General features: G+C 47.1%; 1 protein-coding gene across 2 annotated transcripts in view; it reads right to left on the bottom strand.

Moving 5' to 3' along the window:
• PHF21B (PHD finger protein 21B) overlaps positions 1-24,946 on the bottom strand; it is a 535,870-nt gene that overhangs the window by 24,811 nt on the left and 486,113 nt on the right. For both annotated transcript variants that reach the window (XR_004540159.1, XM_033952615.1), the window contains exon 13: positions 4,177-4,252. Coding sequence is in view for 1 of the 2 variants with exons in the window: in XM_033952615.1 (XP_033808506.1) it covers positions 4,177-4,252 (76 nt within the window). In the remaining variant the exon portion in view is untranslated. The remainder of the gene's footprint in view (positions 1-4,176; positions 4,253-24,946) is intronic.

Below are 24,946 nucleotides of genomic sequence, written 5' to 3'. Positions count from 1 at the left end.
AGTTTATAGAAATAGGCAGAAACCACTTCACAGGTCGCGGACCTGATGGGCCGCCGCGGGAGCGGACCGCTGGGCGAGATGGACCTCGGTCTGACCCAGTGGAGGCAACTTCTTATGTTCTTATGTAATATGGTCTAGAAAGAAGTCGGTAAGGTGGATCCGCCTCTGAAACCGGACCACCTGCTTTGGCTGGAGGTTCCTTCGAGGTAGTGTGAGTGTGTTTCGACTTAGGAGTCTTGGACACTTTAATCATCACCGGCAGAACCGACTGCTGAGCTATCTGACCTGAGGAAACAGGGGAAGATATAGCAGATGACGTCGAAGCAAGAGCCGCTGCAAACGACAAAAGTCTGATGAGGCTCGAGGTGGAAGCAGTAGGTGCAGAAGAAGCCTTGATGGAAGTCGAGGCCGAAGATGCCTTTGAAGTCGAGGAATCTATAGGAGACTCCATCTCGAAAAGCTTGTCCACCAGAATGCAACGACGCTTAAAAGCACGAGGCTGAAGTGTTTGGCAAGGCAGGCACGACCTAGGATGATGTTTCAGCCCAAGACACTTGAGGCAGGGTCCTTGAGGGTCCGTAAGAGAGATCGTGCGCTGACACTCGCTACACCTCTTGAAGCCCGTAGCAGGCCGGGACATAGATGGAAAAATAGCCGCCGCAAAGTCGAAGCCCTCGGCCTGTCCCGGAAAACAAACGGAAGAAAAAATTTTTTAAAAACTAAAATAAAAGAAAAATGAAACAGTGATTCGTGAAGAAAAACATACAAACCGCGGTTGAGAGAAGGCACAAAGTGAACGAAGTTAAATGCAGAAAGTCAAAGACGGACTTCTCGGCTCCACGGAAAACTGAGAACTGAGGAGATGCGCCCTGTGCTAGGCAGGAAGGCACTCGCACATGCATGGTGCGGGCAACTCAAAACTTCGAGTTTCTTCAAGCAAGTCTGCTTGCAAGGCGTCCGCATCCGGGCTCCGTCGGTGACATCACCCATATGTGAGAATACCTGCCTGCTTGTCCTGGGATAATCCCTTTTATCAGGCTCCACAGCTTCTTCTGTATCTTCCCCACTATTCTATGGTCTCCGAGTCTGCCATCAAAGATCCAAGGTATAGAAAACTAATACTAATGTGCCTCAAGGAAAGGACTGATGTCCTTCACATTCTACCGGGCATACAGTCTACTGAGACTCTATACTTTAATCTAAATTCATATGAACAAAAAGAAGGGGGTATAATGGATAATTTATACAGTGCTAACTTTGAGAACTTTTTTATACCTTAGTGTGTTACTTTTATTTATGATTAATATATCACTTTTATTAACCCACTATTCTCATCATTCAAATGTACCCTATTTTAACAAAGAAACTCACCCCCAGTAGATCAATTGAGAGGTTGTAGTGTCATAAAAAATGCATTGTTCTCAGTAAAGAGACCTCTTATAACTTGGATGTTATTTCAAGTCCTCATCCTGAATGCATGTGATAATCATTTACTTCAGAACCTCCTTCCTAACCTTAATTTTAATTGTTAATTTGATGTAAAAACTAACTGAGGGTTCAACTTTATCATTAATTTTTAAATTTTAAAAAAAAATTTATTTCTTTAATTTAATTTCATTTAATCGTAATATCAAAACCTAAAATCAATTCATCAAATGTATGCTTCAAATATATTCTTTAAATGAAAACAGCAACACTTATCTTAATAGCTTTTCAGCCAAAACCAACGTTGGAGGGCCATGAACTACCCCGACACTCAACCTGATTTTAGAGCATTTCAGCTATCAATCAGCCTTCATTAGGGGACAATATTGCTGCTGTACCACTTCCAAACTTCATATCTTGCATTTTCCAACATTCCATGTTACAGCAACTTAGTATAGCTTCGCTTGAGGCTATTCCCTATCTACACATGGCTCTACAAGAATCCAAGGATCACTTAATTTCTATTGCTTATCACATATCAACTTAGTTGGTGGCAGTGGTTTTAGCTGCAAGGCACGGCTAGGGGCCTTAGGGAAGATATTCATCATAGATTGGCAGAGATTCCCTCCTTGGGGGTCAGATTCTTTGGACATAGAGTGCAGACCACTGTTTCCCAACTTCAGAAACATTCTACGGTCAGTCTTGAGCTTTCAGCTCTCCTTCTGATCATTCTTCTTCTACTTTTTCAGCAATTCTGTCCGCAATCATTGGTTGCTCCTTCCAACGGGACCATTTGTATATACCAGGTCCCCATCCTAACTAAGTCCATAAACAACCTTCTGCTTCTCAATTACTGGCACTCAAACCACCTAGGTTTTGCCCATTTGTCTCTACACATCAATTGCTTCTCGACATCGTGTTTCAGGGGCATCTACGAAACTTCCTATCACCTCTTCTGACTTTTCAGAACTTGTCTCCATCAACTTGCAGCAGAGTTATTACTTCTTCTGCAGAACAGTTCCAGGGCAGAGGTAACACTTCAGCTCATCACTCAATATGTTCAGTACAGTGTTCTACCTGTTGCAGTATTTTTTACATCCTGGGAGTTCACAAAAGGCAGGACAGGGATAGCAGCACAAACAGTGTAGTTTGAAATCCCTCAGTCTCTGCAGCGTAGCATATCATCTCTTGTCCTACATCCTGACTCGCAGCTTGAATCTTAAGAACATAAGAATTGCCACTGCTGGGTCAGACCAGTGGTCTATCTTGCCCAGAAGTCCGCTCATGTGGTAGCCCTTAGGTCAAAGACCAGTGCTCTAAATGAGTCCAACCTCACCTGCGTATATTCCAATTTAGCAGGAACTTGTTCAACTTTGACTTGAATCCCTGGAGGGTGTTTTCCCCTATAACAGACTCAAGAAGAGCGTTCCAGTTGTCTACCACTCTCTGGGTGAAGAAGAACTTCCTTAAGTTTGTACGGAATCTATCCCCTTTCAGCTTTAGGGAGTGCCCTCTTGTTCTTCCTACCTTGGAGAGGGTGAACAACCTGTCTTTACCTACTAAGTCTATTCCCTTCAGTATCTTGAATGTTTTGATCATGTCCCCTCTCAATCTCCTCTGTTCGAGGGAGAAGAGGCCCAGTTTCTCTAATCGTTCGCTGTACGGCAACTCCTCCAGCCCTTAGTCGCTCTTCTATGGACCCTTTCGAGTAGTACCGTGCCTTCTTCACATATGGCAACCAGTGCTGGACGCAGTACTCTAGGTGAGGGCGCACCATGGCCCGATACAGCGGCATGATAACCTTCTCCGATCTGTTTGTGATCCTCTTCCTTATCATTCCTAGCATTCTGTTCGCCCTTTTCGCCGCCACCATGCAGTCTACATTCCAGGAGATCAAAATAACCTGACAGACTCCCTCAGCAGGAAACTCGACCCACACGAATGGGCTCTCAATCCTGCAGTGATACCATCCACCATCAATGGGCCTCAAGTGGATCTCTTCACCTCTCCACTCAATGCACAGGGCACCCTCGTTTACTCTCTGCGTTCAGCTCCTTGAGTTCTAGCAAGGGATGATTTTTCACTTACTTGGAACCCCGTGTCATTCTCTAGTCTCAAACTCAAACCCTTTGCAAGGCCACATTTTGTATTTGCAGGTACTTGGAGAGCCTCAGAAAAATAGTTAATGTCTTATTAAAGAAATGACAATTTTGCATGACGTAAAACTCTTTATATTATAGTTTATAAATCTTTCCTTTTGGCCAAGTCTTAATAATAATATTGTCTTTTATAGCTAAAGAGACATATGATCAAGAAACTGTTTAATTTTACTTTTGTGATTATGATAAACATACCGTGGGCCTCAAAATAGTACCTGGCAGGCCGCGAGTTTGAGACTAATGGTCTAGAATGACTCACCTATTGCACTGGAAAAATTATTAGCATGTAGTTTGCATGTGCACATTTGGAACTTACACAGAACGCTTTAGAATGTTCTGTGGTAAGCCCTTTTACGTTGCAGTAAGTACAAGCTAGTGATTATCGCAGCTTAGGGCTCCTTTTATGAAGCTGCGTTAGCAGCTTTATCGCATGTGACTTTTTATCACGTGCTAACCCCCGCGCTAGCCGAAAAACTACCACCTGCTCAAGAGGAGGCAGTAGTGGCTAGCTTGGCCCGCAAATTAGCGCGCGGTATTATACAGCTTCGTAAAAGTAGCTCTTAGTAAAAGGGGCCCTTACTGTGATCTGTACCTGTTTTGTGACTGGCGTATGAATGAGATATAGCTAGAGTTCCAGTCCATGGCACATTATCGTCTTTCTTTAATACCTAAAGAGAATAATAAAGCATTAGCAATTTGTATGGTTATATATATTATTTTTCTGTACATAACCAGAGTGCATAAAGAATTACTCTTGGATATCTATGAGGAGTCAGCAAAAGTCATTTGCAATGGTTGATTCAATGAAAACTGGATGAGGCCTAAACCTGTTCATTCAGAAATCATGCCATTTCATATCTTGTAAAATCAATGATTTCAACATACATAATAATCTATAAATATTGTGAATTATGGAAAGTGTTGTTTAAAATATTTTACTGACATGAAAATTTGCAACACACTGGAGGGAATAAAAAACATGAAAATAATTCTGTAAAAGTTAGATTGGTCTAATGTTTGGCAGTTAAAATTTATATATGCTGTCTATATTTTGCACTATGGCCCCCTTTTACTAAACCGCAATAGCATTTTTTAGCGCAGGGAGCCTATGAGCGTTGAGAGCGGCGTGGGGCATTCAGTGCAGCTCCCTGCGCTAAAAACCGCTATCGCGTTTTAGTAAAAAGGGAAGGGGAATATTTGTCTATTTTTGTATAGTTGTTACTGAGGTGACATTGCATAGTCATCTGCCTTGACCTCTTTGAAAACCCGCGGAATATAAATGATAATTAACATTTTCTCTGCGTACAGCGTGCTTTGTGTTTTTAAAATTTTACTGTTGGTAGATCATAAGAACATAAGAACATAAGAAGCGCCATCTCCGGATCAGACCTTCGGTCCATCAAGTCCGGCGATCCGCACACGCGGAGGCCCTGCTAGGTATTCACCTGGCTTATTTTATAGCCAACCATATCTTTATATGCCTCTCTCAAGGAGATATGCATCTAGTTTGCTTTTGAAGCCTAGGACTGTCGATTCCGCAATAATCTCCCCTGGGAGAGTATTCCAGATGTCAACCACTCTCTGTGTGAAGCAGAACTTCCTGACATTAGTCCTGAACTTGCCCCCCCTTAGCTTCATTTCATGTCCTCTTGTCCGTGTCAAATTGGACATTGTAAATAATCTTCTCTGCTCTATTTTGTCAATTCCTTTCAGTATTTTGAAGGTCTCGATCATATCCCCACGCAGTCTCCTTTTCTCAAGGGAGAACAATCCCAGTGTTTTAAGTCGATCCTCATATTCCAGTTTCTCCATACCCTTCACTAGTTTAGTTGCTCGTCTCTGCACCCTCTCCAGCAGTTTTATATCCTTCTTTAGGTAGGGAGACCAATGTTGGACGCAGTATTCCAAGTGGGGTCTGACCATTGCCCTATAAAGCGGCATTATAACTTTCTCCGATCTACTCGAGATTCCTTTCTTTATCATGCCCAACATTCTATTTGCCTTATTTGCCGCTGCCGCGCATTGTGCCGACGGCTTCAGGGTCCTATCTATCAGTACACCCAGATCCCTTTCTTGTTCACTTTTCCCCAGAGTTGCACCTGACATTCTGTACTCGTATTCCTTATTTTTACTGCCTAAATGCATTACCTTGCATTTCTCCACGTTGAACTTCATCTGCCATTTCTCCGCCCATTTTTCTAACCGACACAAATCGCTCTGGAGTTCCTCACTGTCCTCCTGCGATCTGATTGCCCGGCAGAGTTTTGTGTCGTCTGCAAACTTGATGATCTCACTGGATGTTCCGTTTTCCAGGTCATTGATATAAATATTAAAAAGGATCGGCCCAAGTACCGAGCCCTGGGGCACACCACTAGTCACTCTCTCCCAGTCGGAGAACTTCCCATTTATGCCCACTCTCTGCTTTCGGTTTTCCAGCCATTTGCCTATCCATCTTTGTATATCTCCCTCTATGCCATGGCTTTGTAGCTTCCTGAGAAGTCTTTCGTGTGGAACTTTGTCAAATGCTTTCTGGAAGTCCAAGTATATTATGTCCACCGGCTTTCCACTATCAATTTGCTTGTTCACGGTCTCAAAGAATTGGAGTAAATTCGTCAGACACGATTTCCCTTTCCTGAATCCATGTTGACTGGGTTTCATCAAGTCGTGTGTGTCCAAGTGCTGAACTATGCTATCCTTGATCAGTGATTCAATCATCTTGCCGGGGACAGACGTAAGACTCACAGGTCTATAGTTGCCCGGTTCTCCTCTCGATCCTTTTTTGAAAATTGGCGTGACGTTCGCTTTCCTCCAGTCGTCTGGTATCTGACCAGTTCTGATTGACAGGTTTGCAAGTTTTTGCAATAACTCTCCAATTTCAATCTTCAATTCCTTCAAGACTCTCGGGTGAATTTCATCCGGTCCAGGGGATTTGTCACTTTTAAGTTTGTCGATCTGGTAGTATATCTGATCTAAGTTCACTTCGACTGTGGTGAGGCTGTCCTCTATTTCTCCTGTAAACAGTTTCTCCTCTTCAGGTATTGTTGGCCACAAAGGTAAGGGGGAGGGAGGGAGGGGAACTGCTGAAAGACATCTAGTAATCCTTGAAGGCTTGACTGTGCAGGGAATTATTTTTGTAAAATCATGTTTTGTTATGTGACTGGCATTATTTAGACTTTAATTTCTATGAATGAATAGAATGAAAATGATATAAATTACTTGCTTGTTTTTATGTGCGTGTGCTGAAGGAAAGTGGAGAGAGAGTGGGCTGAGGATGCTGAAGGGAAATGGGGAAGAGAGAATGGGGAGAAGACACTGATTTATAAATTGACAATTGTACAGAATATTGTTTCTTTTTTATATTCATCCATAGCTGCATGTTAATGAGGTGCTCATATGCACTTATTTATCATCATAACATATACATCATCATTAACATGCAGCTGTGGATGTGTGAGGACAGGCTGAGGAGGATGGATTGGAAGGAAGGAAGGTGCACATATCAACATATCGTACATTTTTAACATGCATGATGCAGCTATAGGCAAGCAGAGGAGGATGGGATCATACAGATGTGTATGTTCAGATATGCGCTCAGATGTGTAGTTTTTTCTGATATATTTATTAAGCTTACAGTATTTATAAAAACACATTTAATACTTGTTATAAAAAATATTGTGCAATTGTGATCTACTTCTGGCCTACAAAGGTCAAAAGAAATCCTTAACTGAGATTTTACATTCAAAAGTGAATTATAGCTACTAGCACTATTATTTTAGTTATTTATTATGCAGATGTTTGTTAGTTTGTTATTAGTTCAGTATTAGACATATGTTAGTTTAGAATAGATAGGTATAGATTAGTTTAGTTTAGGTTAGGTTAGGGCCCTGCTGAAAGAGTCTACCTTGATGTGGTTGCAGGCTTACAAATCTTTTGGTGCGGCGACAGAGAAAAGTATGTGTGTATTCGGCCCATGGAAGAAGGGGGGGGCGGGGGGGGGGGAAGAGGTGCGTGGGGGGCCCAATAGGATTGCTCAGTAAGGGGCCCAGAAATTTCTGATGGCGGCCCTGCCTCTGACATTCGGGGGTAGAGGGTTGGCTTTGGGGGTTCCGGCAAGAGGGACTGGGCATCCCTCCTGTCAGTCATCTTTGTGTGTGTGTGTGTGGGGGGGGGGGTGTATGTGTGTGTGTCTGTATGGATTCCCTGCTGTGGCTGCTAAACTGATCGTGGCAGGGAGATTCCCCTGCTGCAATCTGCTCAGTGGCTGCATCTATTTTAAATGTAGACCAGCATTTTGCTGGCATACATTTCAGGTTCCTATCGTGGCCCTAAGGAGATGTCTAAGGGCCGCCTAAGCTCGCCTAAGGCCACTTTTGGGTGAAACCACACTCACGCCTAACCTTAGGCAGCCCTATGCGTCTCCCTAGGCTCGCAAAAATGCCTACAATGTAGGTGACTCTCTTTGGGGTGGTTTTTTAAAAAAACATGCATCCCAATTGGCTGATTAGACAGCGGCAGGATGCCTACCACTACCTACAATCAGGACACCGTTTATAAAATTTGCCCTTCTGTGTCCGTATAAGGCAAGATAAATCAGGATGGACTGGAGTTAGCTTTGATGGTGACCCCAGCAGTGGGGCAGTATAGTGAATTCCAGGTGGACTTCTATGGTCTGGGTCCATAAGCAGGAAAAGTAATCAGGAGCAAGTATGCATATTTTATACCACATTTATATCAACTGAGTACAGGTCTTGCCCATCTCAGGGGGAGGGGAAGACACCTTATAGAGGAACTTAGCAAGAACAATAAATAATTATTAGATTGTTGGTTCAACATTGCCTTAATAATGAATGTGACCATTAAGCAGACTGGATGGACCATTCAGGTCTATGTCTGCCATCATTTATTATGTTACTATCTGCAACCTGTAACTTTATTTTAAATATAGTATAAGCCACAATATAGGCACCTTACTGATTCTAAAGTCTGGGAGGACTGTGGTATTGACTAGGTTTCCTTTGTCAAGAAGAAGCATATCTAACGTGACCATTTATTTTTTTCATCAAAAGGGGACATCTATTAATTGTCAGTCCCACCCCAATCCCACCCTAGCCCTGCCCCACCCCCAATTTTTCATGTACACATAATCTCTTATTAATTCATAATGGTAACCATAAAATTTTAAAAAACTACAAAGCACACTATACGCAGAGAAAATGTTAATTATTTATATTTGGGGGGTTCAAAGATGTCAAGGCAGATGACTTTAAAATATGCAATGTCACCTCAGTAACTATAGAAAAATAGACAAATATAGTACAAAATTTAGACAGCAGATATAAATTCTCAAAACTGGCACATTTTGATCACTAAAATGAATAAAGATTATTAAAAAAAAAAAGAAAATCATTTTTTCCTACCTTTGCTGTCTGGTGATTTCATGAGTCTCTGGTTGCGTTTCCTTCTGACTGTGTATCCTTTCTTTCATTTCTTTCTTTCTACACTCAGGCCCAACAATTGTCCCTTTCTATTCCCTCCCTCCTTCCTTCCTATGTCCTTAGTGCCCCCAGTGCCTCCTTCCTATGTCCTTAGTGCCCCCATGCCTCCTTCCCATGTCCTTAGTGCCCCCATGCCTCCTTCCCAGTGTTCTCCCCAGAAATTTTTTCCAGCCGGGTGGCATGAAAAAGTAGCCAGGTGGGACAGGACGGGGAAATTTGGTGGTGGGGAAAATTAAGGGCTCCTTTTACTAAGCTGCATTTTTAGCGCGTGCAGAATTGCCGCACTACACGGCTAGAACTAACGCCAGCTCATTGCTGGCATTAGTGTCTAGCACGTGCGGCAATTCTGCGCGAGCTAAGCGCGTGGTAAAACCGCTAGCACAGCTTAGCTTATTAAAAGGAGCCCTAAATGTGTACTATTTGTATTAGTTAATTATTATTAGTTATTTTCCAATGCTCAATATGGCAACCTTTCTTAAGGTTTGACACTTGTTCCATAATTTTTTATTAAATTTAAGAAGTATCCAATTCTAGAAATGAATAATTAGATATTTGCCCTCTTTCAAATGGTATAGAGCAGCGTCTCTCAAACTTTTTAAACTCCGGCACACTAAACGGAGCAAATGTTTTTTGTGGCACACTAAATGCAGCAAATGTTTCTGGGGAGAACACTGTTGCCGTTAGTTTTCAAGGTCCAATCACGTCAAAGACTGATGCTTATCTGGGCAGTTGTATAATAAAAAGAATGGATAAGATAACATGAGAAGTGAAATTGTCATGAATCAGAGGGATACATACCCTGTAGTTCCTAAAAGCAGGCTTGTGGATTAGATATAAATTATGAAGGCAGTGGTGTACCTAGCATATGTGACACCCGAGGCCTATCATTTTTTTACACCCCCCATCTGTATGAAAAACATGATTTTTATAACAATCCACACATCACACAAGAGTGTACCTAGGAAAAGGCAGCATCTTATATACTGCAGTGAGCAGTACAACATCAATACACCCATTGTAAAACTAAACAAGCCAGTCTAGTACAGATCAGTCTTACACAGTCAATCCTAACTGAAAACCATGTCTTTTGAACAAACAGAACACAGAAAACACCTTCGCCTAGTATGGAATATGTAATCACAAACTAACCCCTCTCCCTTTTACAAAACTATAATGTGGTTTTTAGCCATGGTGGTAACAGCTCAGATTCTCATAGAATTCTGAGCAATTACCACCATGGCCGGTGCTAAAAAAACGCTCTACAGTTTTGTAAAAGGGGGGATAAAATAGAAAAATGTAGACAAAGGTTAAATTGACCCACCAAGAAGCTGGACTCTGTATACAATGCAACACCACAGAAACAGCGATGCATCTCCCCTAAAGCAAAAAAATAAATAGAATTTTTTTCTACATTGTCTTCTCTGGTTTCTGCTTTCCTCATAGTCTTGTCACTCTCTTCCTTTCATCCACTGTCTACCCTCTCTCTGCCCCTTCTATATGGCATCTTCTTTCCTTGTATTCCCCTTCCATCTCTCCCTTCACCCCTATTATTCTGGCATCCATCTTCTTCCCTTCCCTCCTCTAATGGTCTGGCATCTCTCTCCTGTTCTTCCCTTCCCTCACCCACACGCCCATGGTCTGGCATGTCACTCTCTCCTCTCCCTTCCCCCCACTTCCATCAGCATCTGCCCCCTTTCTTTCCCTCCAACCCAATTTCATCCAGTATCCTTCCCCCTTATGTCTCTCTCTCCTTTCCCTGCACACCAATTCCATCAGCATCTGCCCCCTTTCTCTCCCTCCACCAACATTCCATATCACCCTGATGCCCTTTATCTCCCTCTACCACCCTTCTATGCTCCTCTCTCCCTACAAACCAGCAAGGTCCCATGATGACGGCTTCTGTTGCCTCTGCCTCTGGAAGATGTAAGTGATGTTGGAGGGGGTGGGCCGGCAGACGCAGGGAGTTGTGGTAAGGACCCAGGGCTTTACTTGAGTGGAGAGCTTTAATAGCAGATTCTAATTCTGCCACTCTAAATGGACTATTAAGATATGACACTACATCTTCTGGGAGATGAGGAAGTCCAGAGTGGTAGTCATTGGATTCCCTGCTGAGGGGCACCGAGGGACCAATTTGCAGACCAGATATGCAATCAAGAGAGGTTTGCTGTCTGCCAGGAGCCAGGATCTGAGATGTAACCGCCTGCCTAGACAGACTTATCAAGCCCCATGACCACTTCCCCATGCTTCTCATCCACGTTGGAACGAACGACACTGCCAGGAACATCACAGAGAACATATCTATAGACTTTAGAGCCCTGGGTGAGAAGCTGAGGAGGATGGAAGCGCAGGTGGTCTTCTCCTCGATCCTCCCAGTGAGAGGCAAGGGGAGAGCCAGGGAGGATCGTTTCCAGAGGACAAACGACTGGCTGCACGGATGGTGCAGGGAGATGAACTTCGGATTCCTGAACCATGGAGAGGCGCTGCAAGGACTACAGGGACCTGACAGACTGCACCTGACCAGAAGGGGAAAGAACGTCTTTGGACACCGACTAGCCCGCCTACTTCGTAGAGCTTTAAACTAGGTAAGTTGGGGGAGGGTACCCACTCACGTGCTGGCGCAAGTTACCAACTTGGCAAGGTAAATTGCCAATCCATTTCTGAGTCCGAGGTAAGTACACAATGCATTTCTGAGTCAGAGGTAAGTACACACATTGCATACAGCATTATAGGAGTCCAATTAGCTAAAGCAGGAATATCTACACAGAGACATAGCAAACATAAGGTATGGAGGGCTATGTACGTTAATGCCCACAGTTTGGGCAATAAGATTCTGGAATTAGAGATGGAAATGAGGAACGCCGACCTAGATGTGGTGGCGATATCCGAGACTTAGTTCATGGACTCCCATGGGTGGGAAATGGCTATACCGGGATCAGTGTTCCCTCTAAGCGGGCGGGTGTTGTGAGCAAACTTTTTTCACCGTGAGCCAAAAATATCGGGCGCCAGCAAGTTATGAGCCAACTCGCCCGATTCTCCTCTCGCCGCCCTGCCATCTGCCGTACGCCTCTTCCGATCGTGCGCTGTGACGAGAAACGTGTGCGCTGCGATGTAATATTTTGTGCGCCAGCGCACGCCAGCGCAGCTTAGCGGGAACACTGGTTCAAATGGTTTTATTTATTTCCCCAAATTTATTTTTGTTATACGCATTGAAAATATTTGATATTGCGTTTAAATCAAAATCTCAATAAACTTGAAACGAGTGCCCGTGAGATTGTGGGAGGGTTAAATACTCAAAACTTAGAAGTTTTTGCTACGCCAGCTTTCTGGTATCTTTACATACAGTGGCGTACCTAGCATATGTAACATCCGGGGCCCATCATTTTTTGGCACCCCCCCCCATCTGTAAGAAAAACATGATTTTTAGTAACAAACCACACGTCACACATGAGTACCTAGGAAAAGGCAGCATCTTACATATTGCAGTGAGCAGTACATCAATACACCCATTGTAAAACTAAACAAGCCAGACCAGCACAGATCAATCCTACACCGTCAATCCTAACAGAAAACCATGTCTTTCGAACACACAGAACACAGAAAACACCTTCGCCTAGTAAGGAATATGTAATCACAAACTAACCCCTCCCTCTTTTACAAAACTGTAGTGTGGATTTTAGCTACGGAGGTAACAGCTCTGATGCTCATAAAATTCTGAGCATCAGAGCTGCTACCACCAAGGCTGGTGCTAAAAACGCTTCACAGTTTTGTAAAAGGGGGGATAAAATAAAAATACATAGACAAAGGTTAAATTGAACCAGCAAGAAGCTGGACTCTGCATACAATGCTTCACAGAAACAGTGACACATGTCTCCTAAAGCAATAAATAAATAGAAATTTTTTTCTACCTTTGTCTTCTGTGGTTTCTCCTTTCCTCATCTTCTTGTAACTCTCTTCCTTCCATCCACTGTCTGCCGTCTCTCTTCCCCTATATGGCATCTTCTCTCCTTCTATGCCCCTTCCAGAAACTGTATGCCTCCCCCTTCCATCTCTCCTTTCACCCCATTGGTCTGGCATCTCTCTCCTCGCCTTCCCTCTCCCACACCTCTCCTCATAGTCTGGTATCTCCCCTTCCCTGATTCTCTGGCATCTCTCTCCTTTCCTTTTCTTCCATCTTTCGCTCCCCCTCCATGCTCTCACATCTCCCCCTTCCTTTTCCCTTAGACTGGCATACCTTCCTCCTACGCTCCAAGCCCTGGCATCTCCTTTAATTCCCTCCCTCATCTTCCTTCTCCCTCCAGCTGGGTACCGCAACACTCTTCCCTGCAGCTCTGCACTTCCCCACAATTGCCATGCTTCGGTTCCTCTTCTTCCTTCCTTCCTCCCCCCCCCCCCCCGCGGGACCCTGCGGCACCATCAACTCTTACTCCCTCTAATGTCGGCCCTGCAGCTCCAGACTTCCTCGCACCTTCTCCCCTCCCCCTTTGGATCGCTATTATTTTAAATGTTATAGCCGCGGAGCTGTATCCATCAGTGGAGATGTCTAACCTCGGCCTGCCCCGGAACTCTTACTGCAGCAGACGCCCGTCTAGGCAGGAACAGGAAGTCACTGTTGCAGTAAGAGTTCCGGGGCAGGCCGAGGTTAGACATCTCCACTGATGGATACAGCTCCGCGGCTATAACATTTAAAATAATAGCGATCCAAAGGGGGAGGGGAGAAGGTGCGAGGAAGTCTGGAGCTGCAGGGCCGACATTAGAGGGAGTAAGAGTTGATGGTGCCGCAGGGTCCCGCGGGGGGGGGGGGGGGGGAAGGAAGGAAGAAGAGGAACCGAAGCATGGCAATTGTGGGGAAGTGCAATCCCCCCAATGCGTCCCCTTACCTTACCGACGCGTGTGTGCGCTGTGAAGAGAAACTTTGCGCTGCGATATAATATTTTGTGCGTGAGCGCAGGCCAACGCAGCTTAGCGGGAACACTGACCGGGATACAACTTACTTCGGCGGGACAGAGAGGTCAAAATGGGAGGAGGGGTAGCACTATACACTAAAGAGGACATCAAAGTTACCAAAATCGCAGATGTCAAGTACACCGGGGAATCCCTCTGGGTGAATTTGGCTAGGGGGAAGGACAAATGCCTGTATCTTGGTGTAGTATACAGACCTCCAAGACAACAGGAGGACATGGATATAGAATTAGTCAAAGACATTGAGAATATCACTTTGCGTGGAGACACAGTATTGTTAGGAGACTTCAATATGCCTGATGTGGATTGGAACAAACTTTCCGCTGCGTCCAGCGACAGCAGGAAGCTTTTAACCTCTATAAAGGGAGCGAGACTCAGACAAATGGTATTAGAGCCCACTAGGGATCAGGCGATACTAGACCTAATACTCATCAACGGAGAAAGTGTCACAGATGTCTCGGTAGGCGATACGTTGACCTCCAGTGACCACTACATGATATGGTTCAACCTCAGGAAAGGTTTCACTAAGTCAAGCACATCAACTAAAGTCCTCAACTTTAAGGGCACAAACTTTGAAAGCATGGGAGATTTTGTCCATCGGGCACTGCAAAACCATGCCGAAACAGATAATGTAGAGGTAATGTGGTCAACTGTGAAATCAACCTTACACGAAGCAACCAACCGCTATGTCAAATCAGTAAGTAAACGGCATAGAAACAATAGACCGCAGAGGTTCTCTGAGGAGATCTTGGACCTCATAAAAAAGAAGAAAAGAGCGTTCATCCTCTACAAACTATCAGGGAAGCGAGAATCCAAGGAAGACTATCTGGCCAAGACAAAAGCGGTCAAAATGGCAGTCAGGGCGGCCAAACTCCGAATGGAGGAGAACCTTGCGAAGAACATCAAGAAGGGCGATAAATCCTTCTTCTGGTATATTAGTGACAGAAAAAGAAACACAGATGGGATAGTACGCCTTAGGAAACCCGATGGGAACTATGTAGAATCGGACTCCGACAAAGCCAAACTTTTAAATGAATACTTCGGTCTTCACTTGCGAGGCGCCGGGATACAGCCCTCAGCTGCCAACGAGGGAAAACTCATAAGACCCGTTTCAAAATTTTGAGTTTACGCCCAGCAGTGTCTATGAGGAGCTATCAAGACTCAAGGTGAACAAAGCTATGGGACCGGACAAACTACACCCAAGGGTGCTCAGGGAGTTGAGTGACGTCCTGGTGGAACCGTTATCCGCGCTCTTCAATCTTTCCCTAAGTACAGGAAGAGTCCCGTTGGATTGGAAAATGGCTAACGTCATTCCACTCCACATAAAGAGATGCAGGACGGAGGCTGAGAATTATAGACCGGTGAGTCTTACATCGATAGTGAGTAAACTTATGGAAACACTAATCAAACGCCAATTGGATACGATCCTGAACAAGGAGAATCTACGAGATCCCCATCAACATGGTTTTACGAAGGGAAGGTCCTGCCAATCAAATCTGATCAGCTTCTTTGACTGGGCAACAAGAAAGCTGGATATAGGGGAGTCCCTGGACGTTGTGTACTTGGACTTCAGCAAAGCATTTGATAGCGTCCCACACCGCAGGTTATTGAGCAAGATGGGTTCGATGGGACTGGGTGAAACATTAACCACATGGGTTAGGGACTGGCTTAGAGGTAGACTTCAGAGGGTAGTGGTAAACGGTACCCTCTCGGATACGACGGAGGTGATCAGCGGAATGCCACAGTCTTGGGCCTGATTCTATTTAACATCTTCATAAGAGACTTGGCTGAGGGGCTTCGAGGTAAAATTACATTATTTGCCGATGATGCCAAACTATGCAACATAGTAGGCAACCGCACAACAGATGAAAGCACAGTGCCCGACAAAAGCTCAATGCCCGACAGTATGACGCAGGACCTACTCCTCCTGGAGCATTGGTCAAAGACTTGGCAACTAAGTTTCAATGCCAAAAAATGCAAGGTCATGCACCTTGGCGGCAAAAATCCATGCAGGACTTACACCCTAAATGGTGAGATCCTAGCAAGGACTGTAGCAGAACGTGACTTGGGGGTGATTATTAGCGAAGACATGAAGACTGCCAATCAAGTGGAGAAAGCTTCATCCAGGGCTAGACAAATCATGGGCTGAATCCGTAGAAGTTTCGTCAGCTGTAAGCCCGAGGTCATAATGCCGTTGTACAGATCCATGGTGAGACCCCCATCTGGAATACTGTGTACAATTCTGGAGGCCGCATTATCAAAAAGATATGCGGAGAATTGATTCGGTTCAGCGAATGGCCACCAGGATGGTCTCAGGACTCAAGGATCTCCCGTATGAGGAACGACTGGGTAAGTTGCAGCTGTACTCACTCGAGGAACGCAGAGAGAGGGGAGACATGATCGAGACGTTCAAATATGTCATGGGCCGTATCGAGGTGGAAGAGGATCTCTTTTTCCTTAAAGGACCCACGGCAACAAGAGGGCATCCATTGAAAATCAGGGGTGGGAAATTTCATGGCGACACTAGAAAATATTTCTTCACCGAAAGGGTGGTTGACCGCTGGAATAATCTTCCACAACAGGTAATTGAGGCCAGCAGCATGCCAGATTTTAAGAAAAGATGGGATTGGCATGTGGGATCTCTTCATGGAGGTAGTCAGGGGGTGGGCCATTAGTGTGGGCAGACTAGATGGGCCGTGGCCCTTTTCTGCCATCATTTTCTATGTTTCTATGTTTCTATGAAGATAATCTGTCAGCAATTCCGGAGAAACATCATCAGGAGCATTGAATAAGTGACTAAAAAAGTCAAAAAAGACCGCGGAGATGTCGGCCGTGCTGGTCACCCTACCCCCACCCTGGGTCCGAAGAGACAAGATCGGTTTCTTGTGAGTCTCAACCTTTACCAATCGTGCCATAAGGTGTCCGGGCTTGTTTCCAAAACGTTGGAAGTGATGTTTATGAAAATCCATCCATTTCTGGGAACGGGAATGAATTAAAGAATTGAGAGCCTCTTGAGTAGACAAATAGCGTTCTCGAGCTTCCCTCGAGGGATTCGAATGAAACAACTGCTTAGCTACACATAAGGCCCGTTCTAAGGTAATGATGCCTCTATGAATACGTTTGTTGTGAGCGCTCAAAAAAGAAATAATATGTCCCCGAATCACCGTCTTGGCGGCCTCCCAAAACAAAATAAGATCATCCAGATGTGGAGTGTTATTAGTGGAATAATCCTCCCACTGGGCCTGCAAAAAAGGTTTGAAATTCCTTATCCTGAGCAAGATAGAACGGAAAATGCCAGAAAGACGTCCAAAGATATGCCGCGTCCAGATGAACATCTATCCAAATCGGGGTATGGTCAGAAATATTCAGGGGACCAATCTCAGTCGAAATGACTGAGGAAAACAAAGTCGAAAACAGAGAAATATGGTCTATCCGAAACCAGGTATTGTGGGCCCGAGAAAGGTGAGTACAATCACGAATCTCAGGATGAAGAAGACGCCAAGGGTCAACCACTGAGATAGTATCACAAAAGTCAGAAAGAAGACGACCCTTAGCCCCCAAAGAGGTAAAAGAGGTACCGGACTTATCTAATGCAGGGTCCATAACCAAATTAAAATCTCCCAAGATAAGAAGCGGATCCCCAGAACAATGAGAGCAAAGATGAGTCAACCTTTGCAAGAAAGCAGGTTCAGACGAGTTAGGGCCATAAACCACAAGTAACAGGTAGCAGCGATCACCCAACGTCAGACGCAAGAGCAGTTATCTACCATCAAGAGCTTTATCAAGAACCTGCACTCCAAGAGGCGAAGACTTGCGGACCAACACCACAATTCCACCATGGCGGCCCTGAGAGGAAGCAAAATATACCTCCCCCACCCAAGAGCGACCCAGCTTAAGATGTTCCACGTCCGTCAACCGGGTTTCCTGTAAGCAGGCAATGTCCGAGCGGTAACGCTGCAGAGCAGCTAATATTTTTGACCGCTTTATCGGTGACGTAATGCCCCCGACATTCCAAGAGGTAAGCCTAAAGGGAGTACTCAGATTGGAAAATCAGGAAATAAACAGAATATAAAAGAAAGAAGAAAAGTTGTAAGACTACCCCAGGAGCCCAGCCATCCCCCAGAGTAGTGGTGCCTAACAGAAGGCATAGCTTGAAAAGTAGAACAAAAAGAAGGCAAGATCCCAAGAAACTTTATATGCATAGTGAAGGAGGACCTCCCACCCCCCTGCCCACCCATCCAACCCAACAACCCAAACCCCACCACCAGAACACTGAACCTACCCCCCAACACACAACACCACAAAAACCCTTACAGCATCACCCAGGTAGGACGGAACGAGGGAGTCACTATGACGTGAGCGTGGCCCCCCAGTCCCCCCACAGAACTCAAGGAAAATGGAAAGAAACAAGCGTCCAAATCCAAAAGTAGACACCATGCCCATAGCATACCGGGGCCTCCTCCCAACCCAAGAAGGACCACGGGAAGCCCCGTAAGAAAAACATATACAGTACTAACAGGCAATTGAAGTCCCTGTAGAGGACCAGCAGGCACCAGTCCAGACAGGCAGAGGGTGACCATCAAAATCCACCCAAAGGGAGCCAAGATAAAATGGGAGAGAGAAGCCTAAAGCCTCTTAAGGGAAAGCCCCCCAAGCATAAGCATGGAAGGAACCAAAAAAAAAACCCCAAAAAACCCAAGCAAACCACAATTACACCCCACCTCACAAACAGACCAACAGGTAAGATAGAAAAGAAAGCAATGTTACTTACCGTAACAGTTGTTATCCAGGGACAGCAGGCAGCTATTCTCACTAGTGGGTGATGTCATCAGACATAGCCCCGGTACGGACGTCTCACAAGCACGTGTTGCTTGTAGAAACTTAAAGTTTCTAGATGCCCGCACCGCGCATGCGCCGGTGCCTTCCTACCCGGAGATCCGGGCGTGTCTCCTCAGTTCAGGTAGCTAGCCTGAGAAGCCAACCCAGGGGAGGTGGGTGGGACGTGAGAATAGCTGCCTGCTGTCCCTGGATAACAACTGTTACGGTAAGTAACATTGCTTTATCCCAGGACAAGCAGGCAGGTATTCTCACTAGTGGGTGACCTCCAAGCTAACCTCAGTGGGATGGAGGGGGAGTTGGCGACTTAAGAGAATAAGTTTTTCAATACTGTTTGGCCAAACTGTCCATCCCGTCTGGAGAGGGTATCCAGACAATAATGTGAGGTGAATGTGTGAACCGAGGACCAGGTGGCAGCCTTGCAAATTTCCTCGATTGGGGTTGATCTGAGGAATGCTACTGAGGCTGCCATTGCTCTGACCTTATGGGCTGTGACCTTGCCAGGAAGTGATAATCCAGCCTGGGCATAGCAGAAAGAGATACAAGCCGCCATCCAATTAGAGATGGTGCGCTTTGATATGGGTCTTCCCAACTTGTTAGGGTCGAAGGAGACAAAAAGTTGAGGAGTGGTTCTGTGTGGCTTGGTGCGATCCAGGTAGAAAGCCAAGGCACGTTTACAGTCCAGAGTGTGAAGGGCCGATTCTCCGTGGTGAGAATGAGGCTTAGGGAAGAATACTGGAAGTACAATGGATTGGTTGAGATGAAATTCGGAGACCACCTTAGGCAGGAATTTCGGGTGAGTGCGGAGGACCACTTTGTCATGATGGAATACTGTGAATGGTGGGTCCGCCATCAATGCCTGGAGTTCGCTGACTCTGCGAGCGGACGTAAGGGCTACAAGGAAAAGCACTTTCCATGTGAGATACTTAAGAGGGGCCCTGTTGAGTGGTTCAAACGGGGGCTTCATGAGATGGGAAAGGACTACATTGAGGTCCCAAACTACTGGGGGTGGTTTGAGAGGAGGGTTAACATGGAAGAGTCCTTTCATAAATCTGGCGACCACTGGATGGGCCGAGAGGGGTTTCCCTTGTAGGGGCTGGTGGAACGCCGCAATAGCGCTCAGGTGGACTCGTATGGATGTGGACTTGAGCCCAGATTGAGATAGGTGTAGGAGATAGTCCAGCACGGAGGATAAGGAAGCTCGCTGAGGTTCCTTTGACTTAGAAACACACCATGAGGAGAATCTGGTCCATTTCTGGGAGTAGCATTGTCGAGTGGCAGGCTTCCTGGAAGCTTCCAAGACCTCCCTCACTTCTTGTGAGAATTGGTGAGGGGTTACGTTGAGAGGAACCAAGCTGTCAGGTGGAGGGACTGCAGGTTGGGATGAAGTAGTGATCCTTGATGTTGAGTAAGTAGTGAAGGAAACACTGGAAGTGGTACTGGTTCCCTGCTGCTGAGTTGGAGTAGGAGGGAGAACCAAGGTTGTCTGGGCCACCAAGGAGCTATTAGAATCATGGTGGCCCGTTCGAGTTTCAGCTTGACCAGAGTCTTCTGGATCAGCGGGAATGGTGGGAACGCATATAGAAATCGTTTCCCCCAGTTCAGTAGAAAAGCATCTGCCTCGAGGCGATGAGGAGTGTAGATCCTGGAGCAAAACTGAGGCAGTTTGTAGTTGTGGGGAGCCGCAAAGAGGTCTATCTGAGGCGTCCCCCATTGCGTGGAGATTTGGTGAAGGGGGCTGGAATGGAGAGTCCATTCGTGCGGTTGTAGCAGGCGGCTTAGTTTGTCTGCTAAGACGTTGTTCTCCCCCTGGATGTATACTGCTCTGAGTAGGGCGTTGTGGCGCACCGCCCAGTCCCAGACTCGTAGAGCTTCCTGGCAAAGGAGGGCCGAGCCCGTGCCTCCTTGCTTGTTGATATAATACATGGCAGCCTGATTGTCTGTGCGAATGAGGATTACCATGTCGTGAAGTAGGTGTTGGAACGCTTGGAGCGCATTGAAGATGGCTCTGAGTTCCAATAGGTTGATTTGGTGTAGTCTCTCCGCATTGGTCCAGAAACCTTGGGTGCGGAGACCCTCCAGATGGGCCCCCCATGCATAATTCGACGAGTCGGTTGTGAGAACTTTCTGATGGGGGGGAGAGTGCATCAGCAAACCTCTGGATAGATTCGAAGAGGTCATCCACCAAAGTAGAGACTGCCGAAGAGCAGGTGTGACTGAGATGCGTTTGGATAGTGGATCGGACGTCTGATTCCACTGTGATGCCAGGGTCCACTGGGGGATCCTGAGGTGGAGTCTGGCAAGGGGTGTCACATGTACTGTGGAGGCCATGTGGCCCAGGAGTACCATCAGTTGTCTCGCCGGTAGGGTTTGGCAAGTAGACACCGACTGGCAGAGATGAAGGAGAGACTCCATGCGTTGCCGAGGTAGGAATGCACGGAGTCGGTTGGTGTCCAGGACCGCTCCGATGAAGGGGAGGGACTGGGTGGGTTGTAGGTGAGACTTGGAGAAGTTGATCTCCAAGCCCAATTTCTGGAGGAAGTAGGTTGTAGCCAAGGTCGCCGAAGCGACCTCTGGGGCTGACGGGGCCTTGATGAGCCAGTCGTCGAGGTATGGGAACACCTGTAGACCCCTGTCCCGGAGTGCTGCGGCCACTACCACCAGGCACTTTGTAAAGACTCTGGGGGACGAAGATAGGCCGAATGGTAGTACTCGGTACTGTAGGTGCAGATTTCCCACCCGAAATATGAGGAACTTTCGGGAGGCCGGGTGAATGGGGATGTGAGTGTAGGCCTCCTTGAGATCCAGGGAGCATAACCAGTCGCTCTGCTCGAGGAGGGGGTATAGAGAAACCAGAGTTAACATGCGAAACTTCTCTTTGACCAGGAACTTGTTGAGGGCCCGAAGGTCCAAAATGGGTCGCAGGTCGCCCGTTTTCTTCGGGACGAGGAAGTACCGGGAGTAAAACCCCCGGTTCAATTGGTCCGACGGGACCGGTTCGACGGCCCGAAGCTGAAGTAAGGTTTGGACTTCCTGAAGAAGAAGGGCGATCTGCGTCGAGCTTGAAGGAGGATGGTCCGGGGGGACCCGGTGGAATTGAAGAGAGTATCCTTCTCTTATGATGGTGAGGACCCATAGGTCCGTGGTTATTGCCTCCCATCGATGGTAGAAAAGATGGAGGCGGCCCCCTATGGGCGAGGCCGAGGTTATGCTCCCGGGAGGGGCGTCAAAAGGGCTGGGGAGCCTTAGGTACGGCCGGTGGCTGAGGTTTTTGCTGAGACTTCTGGAGAGGTTGTCTCTTCGCAGGCTGTCTCGCAGCAGGCGTTTGTCTGGGCATGTAACGCCGCTGGTAGATCAGGGGTGGTCTGGAAGGTCGAGACTGTTGAGGCTTGGGTTTGGGCCGCAGGATGGATTGAAAGGATTTTTCATGATCCGACAGCTTCTTGGTAACAGTTTCGATAGACTCATCGAACAGGTCAGCTCCAGCACATGGTACGTTGGCGAGTCTGTCCTGTAGGTTGGGATCCATATCGATTGTACGAAGCCATGCTAGGCGACGCATAGCTACCGCGCTTGCGGCGGCGCGTGCCGAGAGTTCGAACGCATCGAAGGAGGATTGCATCAACTGGAGGCGTAATTGGGAGAGGGAGGCTACCACTTCCTCGAACTCGAATCGAGCTTGGTTGTCTATGAATGGAGTGAACTTGCGGAGCACCGGCAAGAAGAACTCCAGATAGGAAGAGAAAAAGAAATTGTAGTTTAGCACCCTTGATGCCATCATGGAGTTTTGGTAGAATTTTCTACCAAATTTGTCCATCGTTCTCCCCTCTCGGCCCGGCGGTACAGAGGCATAGACCTGGGAGGGGTGAGAGCGTTTAAGAGAGGACTCGACCAGTAGGGATTGGTGGGAGAGTTGGGGGCCCTCGAACCCTTTATGGTGCACGATGCGGTATCGAGCATCGATTTTTCCGGGGATCGCCGGTATGGAGTACGGTGTTTCGAAACACTGCATGAAGGTCTGGTCCAGCAATTTGTGCAGGGGAAGCCGGAGCGACTCCGTTGGAGGGTTAGGCAAATGCATGGTGTCCAGATACTCTTTGGAGTATCGGGAGCCCGTGTCCAGGGTCACATTCAGATCATCCGCCATTTGTCGGAGGAATGATGAGAAGGACAATTGTTCCGCCAGCGTCGGTCTGTGGGACGGGCTGGAGGAGGAGGAGGCCTCTAGGTCCATGGAAATCGGGGAGTGGCAAGGAGAATCGGGTACCGATGTCTCCTCGTACTCCGGGCCCTCCGGAGGGGACCCTTCTGATGAGGGGTATCCCCTACGTTGCAGTTTTTTCTGCGGTGACACCTCCGAATGGCGTGAGGAGTGCCAGGATGAGTGTCTCGATCGGTGCCCGTCTCGGTGGCGGGACGGGGAACGGGATCGACTGTGCATCGCATGGTCTCCCGAGGCCCCCAAGTGGATAGGGCTGGAAGCGGTGGATCGCAACTGGGTTTGCGATGCGGGTTCTTGCGATGCTACCCAAGTCTGGTATGGAGTACGGAAGAACTCTTCCTGACTATGCCCAGGGCTTCGAGTATCGATCGGAGGTCTGGTCCCATGTTGGCGCGGGGGCGTAATGGGTTCTAATGGCGGCATGTCGGTAAGCGAGGCTTGCCGCGTGGGCATCGCCGCCCTCCCCCGTTTGTTCTCCTCGGTTGTCGAGGTCGAACGGTGTGGGGGAGGGGGAGGGGGCGGGCCGCCCCTTTGGGTCGGTACCGGGAGGTCACCCTGTATGGCAGCGATGAGCCCGGGTCCGATGGTCTGCATGAGCTCAACGAATTGAGCTTCTAGCACGGACCGTAGCGAAGCCGATAGGGAGGGATCCGCACCGAAAGGGGGTCCTCCTGCACGGACATCGCGCTCCTTCGAGGTCGAGTGCTTCTGCTTAGTAGCTTTCGGCACTTTGATGACCATAGGTGGCACTGTGGAAGGAAGAGATACCTGAACCGAGGAGACCGGGGTAGGCACCGACGTCGAGCTCGTGGATGGTGTCGGGTCGAGCGATGCCGGTTTCACCACGCTCGATGCAGAAGGGGTCGATGCCGGTTTCGCCCGAACCGGGGAGGTATCAGATGAAGTGGAGGCTGAGGGATCTTTAGCTGCGTCCATCTTGAACATTGATTCCCACAATAGGCAACGCCGCTTAAAAGAGCGTGCCGTGAGGGTAGAGCAAGGCGTGCACGATTTCGGGATGTGGTCAGGGCCCAAACACTGCAAACAGCGCCAGTGAGGGTCCATGAGTGAAATCGCGCGTTGGCACTTGCTGCACTTTTTAAATCCGGTGATTGGCCGGGACATAGGCCGGAAAATCTCCGCCGCGAGGTCGAAGCCCGTGGGCCTGAGCCACGTGGCCGGCCCGTTCGACCCGCCGGAGGCAATAATCTTCTCCTTTTTTTTTTTTTTTTTTTAAAAGAAAAGAACTGTTAACTGTAATTAAAAGAAAACGAAAACGCGGACAAGGAAGGCAAATTTAACTGAATTCAGCTAGCGCATGATGAAGTTGAACTTCTCAGCTCCGCGGAAAAGAAAGAACTGAGGAGACACGCCCGGATCTCCGGGTAGGAAGGCACCGGCGCATGCGCGGTGCGGGCATCTAGAAACTTTAAGTTTCTACAAGCAACACGTGCTTGTGAGACGTCCGTACCGGGGCTCTGTCTGATGACATCACCCACTAGTGAGAATACCTGCCTGCTTGTCCTGGGATAAAGAACAGTTCAAACTATCCTAGGAAAGATCCATACATACAAGGCCCATTCATACTCCCCAACCCCCCCCCCCCCCATCATGCGAAACCACATACCCCACAAAAGACACCCCACAAAATACCATCCAATGTGCAGTCAGGCAAGCATACCTCCCAAGACTCCCACACCCCTAGGACAGTAAGTATATACCCAATACACCCCACAGCAGCATCTAAAAACCACTAAAAAATAAGAGGGGGTGGACGGGCACCAGAAAAAGAAAAACTATAGGTACCCCCAGGCAGTCTCCTAAAAACAGGCTCCAATCTCACACAAACA

The sequence above is a fragment of the Geotrypetes seraphini genome, chromosome 7 (genome assembly GCF_902459505.1).
Source record: "Geotrypetes seraphini chromosome 7, aGeoSer1.1, whole genome shotgun sequence".
Lineage (NCBI taxonomy): Eukaryota > Metazoa > Chordata > Amphibia > Gymnophiona > Dermophiidae > Geotrypetes > Geotrypetes seraphini.
The sequence above is the reverse complement of the archived record's forward strand: the minus strand, read 5'-3'. Positions and strand labels throughout refer to the sequence as shown.